Here is a 10,673-nt window from a genome sequence, read left to right on the forward strand (position 1 = left end):
GCTCTTCCCTCAATGCCAGGAGGAAAACAACCTGGCTGTGGATCATGCACGCCAATAGAGAAGGCACCTCCTTCTATCCTCCACCCAGACGACAAGCTCTCTCAGGGCCTCTCCTGGAAGCTTCAGCACATCTCGGGCGCAGGAGCCATCACTGCCATACGGCCTCGGACCAAATTCTGCCTTTTTGGGTGAATCTACACTTGGGAAGTGAGAAGTGGGGTGGGCTCCTAAAGCCAGGCGTGCCGTGAGCAGGCAGCTCCTGGTCTGCTTCCGTGCTAGCCCGTGCCCGGAGCGGCAGGCCCTCTCGAGCAGAAGCCGCTGGCTGAGCCACGCTGTGACAGTGCTGAAAACCAAGGCTGGAAACCCTTGTTTCAGGGGTGACTCTCAACCCCAGCTGACTTCGCACCTCCAGCAGAGAAATGGCCAGCTGCCATCATGCTTTCTTCCACTCACAGAGGTGGCGGTCCAAATACGAAACAGCCCCCAAGTCCAAGCACAGGGCTGCCCCACCCTCAGCAGGCTCCTGGCTCACTTTTCTTCCACACACTCCCCATTTTGAGCAGATGAGAATGAGAAGCAAGTGCTCAGCTGCTGACAGCCTGAGAGCGTGCATAGCCGGGCCAGGGACAGGCCCCTGTGTCCCTGTAGGGAATGTGCCAGGGCTTGCTTGGGATTGCAGAGGGCTGGGGGCTGCGACGAAGGGCCGTTCTGCGCCAGCCAGAACCCCACATCCCGGAGCTGCAAGAGGCAGGGCTTGTGCACTGATTTACCACTTCCCTGGCCGCACAGTGCAGACCCCTAGGGAGGGCCCCTACTGTTTATCTGCACCAGGTTAACAGAGAAGACACCAAGGCTGCTGCTACAATCACGAGGACAGGTTGCGCCACTTTTTGGAAGTATTTAACTTCTTGTGCCGCAGAGCCCCGCTGCAAGACACAGCAGCAAAGAGGCAGTGCGCGTGCCAAGGTGACTCTCCCGGGGTGGGCGGAGGGTTCCTCCAGTCATCTACCTTCCAGCTAAACTGCTGGGAAGGGTTAAGTAGCACTGCCAGAGGGCATCGATGCCGACCCCATTAACAAAATTAGGTGCAAAGGCCTGGTGCCAACATCATCTTTTAGAGCATTCCCAGGACAGAGCACTTACAGAAAACAAGGGCCTGGATTACACACCTGATGGAGACCCTGTTGCTACCAAGACTCTGGGCAAACTGTAAAGAGCAGGAGCCTGCGGGACTGCTGTCCACCAGCAAGAGGGAAGGCAGGCAGGCAGGCAGGCAGGCAATCATCTGTTTCATCTCCTCCTCCCTTTGGAGTTCAGTCGGTGCTCAGCTGACGCTGTCCCGCTGCCCTGGTCTCACACAACATACACCAAGGACCTTCACAGCCAGTCATCTCACTGAGACGGCAGCGGCCGGATCCACCCCACCACCGTCATCGGGACCGTGGCCCTGGAAACCTGGGGTGGACAACAGGTGGGGCACACTCCCACTAAGAACCTGCTACGTGGGTCAACCATCCTTGCCTTCCAGTCTCATAACTGGCCATCAGCTGCCCATCAGCAACCCTCCCCATAGCATCTGAAGCAGCACACACACATCCTGGACCTGCTCAGTGCACAAGTGGCAAACGCATACCCCGTTGGATGGGAGCGGAAATAAATAAAACCTATCCACTAAACAGGGAGAATGCAGCTTTTCACAACTGGCAGCACAGACTGACAAAGTCAAAGAGACAGGTAAGTTAACGCACTTACTGGCTGGTCAGGTCCGTCCCCTCCAAGCACCCGGAAGCCAAAACCAGATTCCTGTTTCCGAAGGAAAACATCCAAATCCTTTGTGTTTGGAGCTAAGACAAAATAATATAACAGTGCATAATTCGTTACATTTATTAGAAGAGGTAAATAGGGGTTTATACTTTATTTAGTCAGAGCAGTCATGCAGCCGGCCCTAAGCCGGCAGCTTTCTGTAGACACAACACGCTGATTAGAACGAAAGAGCAAGAAACAGCAAGTTCTCAGTTAAGTGCTCTTAAAATGTGTGACGAGGATGTATTAAAAACAGCTGCAAATGTCATTATTTGTTCCATCAGCATCTCACAGGGAACAAATCCCTTTCTCTCATGGTGCTTGAATGTTGGGCCAGGACTGCAGGGCGCTCTACAGTACGTCAGAAAGACCTGTATTCAGCGAGCACTTGAACTGCCTATTTTATTACAACCTTTTAGAATGAGAGCACTTTGGAGCTGGACAGCCCCTCCAATTAGTGCTACAAAAGCTGGGTGGAGTCCACCTCTCGATTTGTCAGACAGGGTGGGATGCAATGGAGATGTGACTTTCTTATCATACGGTCCATTCAAATAGCCTCACCTTGAAAATGCTAAATTATGGGTTTGCCTAGGTTTGTTTTATTCTGCTCCAGGGTTGTTGCAATCTATGATCGCTTGGTTTCAGTGGAAAAATAATGGGAAATATTTTTTTTTTTAACTGTAATGGTAGTTTTGTTATGTTGCAACTGCACATAATCTTGCCTGTAGCTGAAGTCAATTCAAATATCAGCAAAACGCTTCTAAAACTTATAAAGCATCCTAACTGGGCTGTCTTATTACCGATGCCTGTATTTGCAAAATTATAAAAAAGTGCTGATAGCGAGAATGGAAATTAAACAGGCTAATAAAATCTTGATGGCAGTTACAGAACACAACTAGGTCAACAGCAGCAAAGCTGGCTGCTGCTTTCCTATTTCATGTATGAAATCTAGTGCTGGGCAATGTGTTAGCGGGGGAGAATGTTAATGCTATTTACACTCAAGTCAGCTCTACGGAGATGAAGCCGAGGGAGGCAGCAGTGCATCGAGGCACCGAGTGAAGACGATGCACAGATGTGCCATTCTGCAGGCCATCTGCCTTGAAGGAGGAAGCTGCGTTTGCTTGTACTGCATCTGCAACGTGTGGGCCTTACCCAGAACCAACCTTTTAGACAAACACTGCCGACACCATTAGCAGCAGGTTTACAGCGTTTCCATTAAATGCCCTATAATTACATGTGCGGCTGAGATGCCGTACTAGGGAGCACGTTAGCCTACAGGGGAAATTCACAGGCCACAAGTTCCCTGGGGACCAAGGCCTCTTGGGGACACCTCACTGACCTTCCCCTTTCACGCTGCCGCCACAGAATCCCTCTGCCTAATGACTATAAAATCCTACTCGCAGTCATTCACTAATGGGGGCACTTGAACCCCTACCATTTCCAGAGGGAGGGTTTATGTGGGGTGGCACACCTGCAGGACAAATGGCTTTTGTTCATCCAGTGTACACCACAACATTGAAATACCACAGCAAAGCACTAACACATATTTACACCTGCTTTCATTAACTGATCATCAGTCTTCATTAGTAAATAGCCAGAGTGCTGGGCTGTGATGTTAAATGAAAGGTTTAAGCAATTACTCAATCACTGGGCTTTTTATCTCCTGCTCTTCCCGAGTGCACCCCGAGGTGCATCAGTGTAATGACTTGTGTCTGTACGTGGACAAGAGCAACAGACTACCAGACCAAGGCACCTGGCAGGAAAACACCAACAGATTTTCCTTTTGTGGAAATCACCCACAGATCCCTAACCGCTGTACATCAGACCCCTTAAACAGGCGTTGCCAATATTTTTACTTAGCAAATGAAATAAAGAAAGTATCTGCTTATTGTTGTGCTATTGCACATTCCCCTATGAAGTCCATGTACTTACGCTTGTCTTCAAATATGGTCTTAGACTTTAGGTAGACTTCAGAAGGGTCTAGTTTTGGAGAGCCTGACCGTACAGCAGCGGGTGGGAAAGGCATTGGCTGCGGAACGGCATCACTGATGACTTCCAAGCTTCCCAAGTTCTCCTGCTTATCTGTCTTCTGAAACCAAAAGGAGCAGAATCCACAGTTGAAAGTGGAAATCCACAGTCAGGTCGAAAGTGGTGCCTGAACTGGGTTAGCAGGCGTGTACGAGCAGTACGGAGGAAAGACCTCTAGAGAAAGCTGCAATGCCTGGCACACCAGAGTAACCTGCTCTGATCCAGCCCAGTGTTTTGAAGCAAGAGATCCATTCCCTACCCGGCAGGCCTCTGCCGCACCTGTTCAGGACCCGGAGACACAGTGGGAGGTGGCTTAGGCCCACTGGGTGAGCAAGTCTATGCAACTTTGTGTTTTTAACTGCCCGCTAAACAAGCACTGAGTCTTCAGAATCAAACCATGTTATTTCTAACCTGTCAGGATTGCTCCAACTCTTCCAAGTAAAAGGAAATCTCTGTGGATTCAAAGCTTCGTTTCCAAGGTTTATGTAGCATGACTTCAAATGCTTGCTTTGGGCAGAAACCCAGCGTGGAAAGTCCTCATGCAGCAATGTGCATGTTTAATATGAACAACACTGGAACAAATTTAAGTCTGCCCTTTTGAGAGCACAAGTAAGACCCCCAAGGGTTTAGAAGTTTGACACTTTTTGCACGTTTATAAACCCAAGACCTTGCTCTTTTCTAACTGAATTAGCTCATGGTGCAGATTAAAGCCACTGAGCATCAGGTTTTGTCTAGGGAAGCTTCCCGGGTATTTTTAGCAGGCTCACACGCCGCGTGTTGGTGCAGCAGCCACGCTGACGTGACTGATGCTTCTGAAGCAGCACAGCTTTAGTCAGTGAATTTTTAGCAGCTATATTTCTTCTTACAAGTCAAGATCTGCAACTTTCCACAGAATAGGCTGTTTCAAATGCAAAGAGTTACCACGCTTACATTATCCCACAGCCCTGGCTTTGGCTTGGAAATGCATTACCGTACTTGCTCAGTTTGACTATCGCCAAGGAAGAATTTACTCCTATTCTGAGGAAATGGACTTTGCTAAACTGCAGCGAACTGTGATGCACAAATGTTCTTCTTGAAGAAATTACTCAATTCCTGAAGTCTCTCTTTCTGCTACAAAGGCACAGATGGACTGCAATGAAACCTATGCCTAAAAACAGTCTCTTTTATGATAAAAAATATATAGAGATCTCAACCAACCACCTTTATTTTTTAACCTCAGGGGCAGTTAATCAATGTAGACTTTTCTTTCCAGCAAGTCAAATTTAAATCAAAGATACTCCTAGGGGTCTGATCTTTCCCAGAAATGACGCTATCAGAATACTGAGACATGACAACTAAGAGATCATATTTATTGCCCGTTCTAACATTTGGTGCTAATAGTGCTTAAGAAGGGAACGCTGAGCTGTTTGGTTTTTTGAGGTTTCTTACCATCACTATAAAATTCTCCCACCGAGATGAAATATAAACTTCCAGAAGGAAACTCTGAAGACCCGATATAGGTAATTAGCAACAGAATAATGAAACAGTGCGTTTTTCCTTGTAATACCCATTCTGGAAGACTTTGCTCAGGCAAATTAATGTGTCAGTCTGACAGAGCTGGATATTGGATTTAAATAGGAAACACTTTAATAAAAATAATCACTGCAGACTGCCGCAGGGACTGAGATCCAGGAGGTGGGGTTCTGAAACTGGAATAAGGCATACACATGAGGTGATATCAAATCAAATCCTTTTTTTTTTTTTTTTTTTGAAAAGGACAGGATTTGGGGTGGGGTGCTCTTGCCTGAATCGTGGTCACGAAGGAAACAATTACAGGGTGGTGTTACCTGATAGCCAAAAATACGACCTGCCCCTTCACAACCAAGGTCTTCGAACCTGTCTGTTTTTCCCTGCAAACTAATCCTGGCCGTGGCTTCTGCTTTGGGATATGACGCACAGGGGACTTGGCCCCTCCTGGAAGGGATAGTTTCAGTAGAGCAGCGTCCCTAGCTTTGTGTCGCCTGGTGCTATGGGACCCGGAGGAATGGGGAACCAGAAGGAAAGGAAGAGGACATGCATAGGGTGGAAGAGGAAGACCAGCTCTCTAGATCGCTCAGCTGCTGGTGAGACTGTAGAGCAGCTGCAAGGGCAGGCTCTTTAAAAAATATGAATCATCATTTAGTATCAGGGTTAATTGTTCAAATGAGGGAGCAGGCTTAGGAAGGAGCACGCAGCCCCACAGAGCTTGAGAACCACAGCTTTTGAGGGGGCTCCTCAGCATGCACAGGGCGACTCTGCTTCCTGGCTCGTCATCTTCTTGCTATTTCTTGGCATCTTCTAGCTACCACAGTCAGGTTATCTGTGCTTTTAGACAGGACACGCAGGGCAGCATCCCTCCCTGTTGCCAGGGCTGTGGAGCTGTATCACATCTCAGACGGGAGGAGTGCAAACCGTGACCCTCGGATTGATCTCACTTGCTGCCACAAGCCCAAGAGAGCGGCAGCAGACATGCTGGAGATGCCACGTGACTAAAGAGACTGCAGCATTTTGAAAAAAAATTATCCTTGCACCACTGCAAAGATAATAAACACCACCTTGATCTAAGCAGTTTGCAAAATCCACAGCAAACTGTACCTGGACTAACAGCCACAGGCAGCTTTGGGATAGCTCTGTGCACCCTGCAAAAATCAGCCATGCTTGTCTGGCACTTGGAGAGGGGGGGCCATGCCTGAATATGCACCAGCTGGAGGACAAAAAGGGATGCGGACGGGCTTCCACATCAAACGGGCCCTGGGGATTTACGAGCTCGTTTGCAACTGAAAAATCCATCCTCTCAACCAGCAACAAGTGCAGTAAATATTACCGTCATCATCACCCAGACAACATCAATACTCACCACTTTGGCAGCTTTAGTAGGTGACGGGGGACCTAAAAAAAACAGAGGAAAATATCTGAATCTGAGATGGAAGCTTGGGCGGTAGAAATCAAGGCTGCTTTATCCTGCACAGATCTGAAACGTTCAGCTCCTGTTCTTCTGACCACTGCTCCCTCGCCCTCCGCAGTACAGTTTAAGGTTTGCAATAGGTTCCAATATTCCTTTAAGACTTTAAGCAAATATTTACTTGGCCAACAATGCTGCCTGGCAGAAGGCCCCTAAACAGTAACTAACAGCACCGTGTTGAAACCCCACGCATTTCTCCTGCTGCCAGATACTGAGAGTCCAAGCTGGAGACGGGAGCACTCAGGCAGCTACAGCTTGGTTTGCCGGCAGCAGGAAGGGGCTCCGAGGAAGTTCACTTTACTCAGCAAACCGGCTTCTATGGCAGAGGTAGCTGGCAACAAGACTTGGCCATGCTGAAGCCTGGCAGGCACGCATTAACACAGGGCAGTGGCGATATGACGGCAGGCTTGCTCTTGGAGGGCCTGGCCAGGGTCCACCGTTTACTTCACTGAGTTTGAAACCAGGCCTAGCCAATTCGGTTCCTTTCCCTCGACAGCTGCATTACTGCACACTAGGCATGGGTGTCTCTGCATCTAACCCAAGCGTCACTTTTCCGGAGTTGGCAGACAGCGTCCCAGCCAATGCTACCGGTGCTTCACGGGAGGTGCAAGTGCTAACAGCAACAGCGCAGTCTCTCGGCACAGAGCACTTGCGTCGCCAGCCCATCTGCCCAGTCCAGAAAGCGCTCACACCAAACCAAGGGTCTGGCTCAGGCCCTTTTCCTCAGGGCTCAGTTTACCATTCAAACATAAGACAAAGCAGGCAGCAACGCCACAAAATCCCCTTTGCACCTCTGTGCCGCAAGGCCTATCACGGGAGACAGCCTCAGATCTGTAGCTCCCCTCACCCACCCCAAATAATCTCAACCCGTTATGGGAATCATCTGACCCCTCCCGGCTGAGCCTGATACTTGAGCCAGCTGGCTCTTGAAAAGCCAGCTGATCATCTGTGCTTTTTCCATGAGCTATTGCCAGCGCAGAAGGAGCCAGAGCTGAGCTGAGTTCTCCCTTCCCAGCACTTAAAAAAAGAAGACGTTTCACTTGACTCTGCCTCAGCACAGAGAAGATGCAACTTTAGCTGGTCTCCTGCATCCTATACAGAGAGCACCGGATAACAGGTGATCAGTATTGAACAGAGGGAAGCTCATCAAGGAAGTAGGCTTGTGGTAAGCCCTGGGATAAATCACTAACTCGAGGATTTCAGTTTATTCAGATGTGGGGAGCAAAAAGGTTAATGCAGGAGTCATCATTATGGATAATGAAGTATTCTGAAGTGCTTGGATAAACGGGGTTTTATAAATGCTGAGTATGACTACCGTTACCATCTTGCAGATGTCTTCAGAGGGATTATTAGTTTGTGGGTTGGGATTACATGGTGCACACAGCTGACAACCACTGTGGCGATCTCCAGTAACACAGCCTGTGCCCATTGCCTTGTCTCTATCAGCAACAAAAAGGGGAGATAATGTCCACAAGGTATCTGATACGACTGAAAAAAACAATATCCTAAGTAGAAGGTCGCTACTAATATTACCGATCTAAATATTTTCAGGCATTAAACAGAAAGATATAAAAACTGGGAGAAAATTAAGTTGTGGAGAATACCAGTGAGCTCATTAATAGCCAGGAAACCGCAGAGAAAGGATCCTCTAGCACGGATGAGACTGTACCTTCTGGCAAAAGCACACTAATTACCAGCTAGTCTATGGGGAAAGGAGACATTTTGATCTGCAATGAAGGGCAATTAGGGATATAAATATACACAAAAATGGAAGTTTTTCAGAGATTTCCAGATGGCCAGGCCCATTGCATTTCACAGGCCACTGCTTCTTCAGGAGCCCTCCTGGCACCTGGGTTCATCTGCCCAGTACAGCCAGCGCTGCCGAAATCCCCCCGAAAGGGAAAAGAGCTCCGTCCCTTATCATCGGGTCACCTCTGCCAAAGAGCCAGGGTAGACTGTGCATTCAACAGCAGCCCACAATCAAACCTCTGGTCTCACATACAATTGATGACAGTCTCAAGGCCAAGGGCACTTGGAGCAAGGTGGAGAACTAACTTTACTGCTGCCATTTCTAAGGCTGCCAAGGCAGTGGTTAGATGACCGCAATAAAAAGGCCCATGTGCTGGGGCAAGTAAATGATCACAGGTCTACTCACACTTTTACCCACCTCCTCTTACGATAAGCAGTGGCACCTCTGCTCCCACCGGGAACTGCTTCAGGACCTCCACAACCTGCAGGTGTGTCAAACTCTGCACGTTCTGATGGCAAATCTCTTTGATCACATCTCCCTTCTGGAGGCCCTGGCACCACTGGCTATCTAAAATCATCTTCACCTTTTGCCCCGTGGGACTGTCTGCAATCGCAAACCCAAATCCTTTAGGGCCCTTGACCAGAGGAATGGTGACGAGCTCCGGCTGAGAACCCCCTGACGAAGCTACAGAGACCCTCTGCTCATTTGGGTCCATGGAAGGGCCGTTCACACGACCATTGGCCAAAGTATGACCTGGTTTCCCGTTCTGGTCCAAAACAACTGTTCCTGGTATCAGATCTTGGCTGGTGACACAAACTTCTCCTTTGGTCACTGGCTGGCCGTTGATGACAGGTGTAGCCGTAACAATGTCCACAACAGGGTCTTCGTTGTCATCGGGAAGAGGGTAACCTCGACACAAAGTCATGTTGACATACTGGTTGACAGGAACTAGCTGAAACATTTGGACAACATCTGCGTGGGTATGGCCAAGGACGCAGCTGCCATTTATGTCTACGATGACGTCACCTGTTAGAAAAGGAAACGCAAAAGCATTAAAAGCTAGAAGCTAAACAATGTACCACACCTGCTTTTCCACATATCTTGAGGCTCAGAGTGAAGAACAGACCACCCATTCGAAACTAAAGGCAGGAGATTACGCAGAATCATTTCAACTAGGAGTGAACAGGGGTTAATGCCATACTCTCTTGGCCACATGCTTCGAGAAGGGCAGGACCTCCTCTTTGTGTTTTCTCTGTATTCCGTCCCGGTGAAGGACACACCGCTCCAAACGTACTGTTTAATCTGCAGCAGATTTCAAGAATGACACGCTATGGCTTCAGAAGAGGAAACGGGGCCCAAAGCATCCTAAGCAGATGTCTTGTGCTTTAATTCACGTTACACAGCATTCTCAAGTCAATCCACAATAAATCAGATTTTCTTTCTGGCTTCTATATTTTTCAGACTGGCTGAACTTTTCCGAAACTAAGCTCTTACGTAAACGTACAAGCCCTTGTGTAAACCTCTGTATTTTATGTGTTTCCGTTGTTACTACTGAAATACACGGTTAACCGAGCATATGAAATAGCACCGAATCCCAGATCTTGAATGCTTATTCACTATGCTAGACCAAGGGGCGCAGGGAAACCCCTCCCAGGGACCAATCCAACTGGCCAGCCACTTAGGCCTGTATATTTATAAAATAGTAATGCTTAGTTTAGATTAACTAGAATATGAAGAGAAATACTCCTCTCCACTTGAAGATTTCAATCCATATTGGATGTACCCGAAGAACCTTGTCTACAATAGCACTAAGGCATTATCTTCATTTTCACATTTGGGGGGAACATGAAATGAAACAGAAAGTATCCTGCCAAGCTCCAAGCACAGGTCAGCAGCAGAGCCAGGAAATTAGGGACTTCTTGTTGCTGTTCCTAACTGAGTAAGGAGAAGCATCCAATAAGCTGAGTAAGGAAAAGCATCTTTATGCACGTTGTATGAATGATGGTTTCAGTAAACCTGTGTCTATAATACATTTAACTGCCCGCACGTTAAAGGGTCTTCTCGCCTCCCTTGCTTGCCCGCTTGCCGGGCTGTGTAGACCTGTTTGTTTAT

General features: G+C 48.2%; 1 protein-coding gene across 4 annotated transcripts in view; it reads right to left on the reverse strand.

Moving 5' to 3' along the window:
- Positions 1 to 10,673, reverse strand: part of MAGI3 (membrane associated guanylate kinase, WW and PDZ domain containing 3) — a 50,574-nt gene that overhangs the window by 21,510 nt on the left and 18,391 nt on the right. For all 4 annotated transcript variants that reach the window (XR_003096148.1, XM_025215039.1, XM_025215038.1 and 1 more), the window contains exons 7-10: positions 8,979 to 9,587; positions 6,707 to 6,738; positions 3,736 to 3,892; positions 1,753 to 1,844 (exon numbers count right to left, since the gene is read on the reverse strand). Coding sequence is in view for 3 of the 4 variants with exons in the window: in XM_025215039.1 (XP_025070824.1) it covers positions 1,753 to 1,844; positions 3,736 to 3,892; positions 6,707 to 6,738; positions 8,979 to 9,587 (890 nt within the window). In the remaining variant the exon portion in view is untranslated. The remainder of the gene's footprint in view (positions 1 to 1,752; positions 1,845 to 3,735; positions 3,893 to 6,706; positions 6,739 to 8,978; positions 9,588 to 10,673) is intronic.

This window comes from Alligator sinensis, unplaced genomic scaffold, assembly GCF_000455745.1.
Source record: "Alligator sinensis unplaced genomic scaffold, ASM45574v1 scaffold1218_1, whole genome shotgun sequence".
NCBI lineage: Eukaryota > Metazoa > Chordata > Crocodylia > Alligatoridae > Alligator > Alligator sinensis.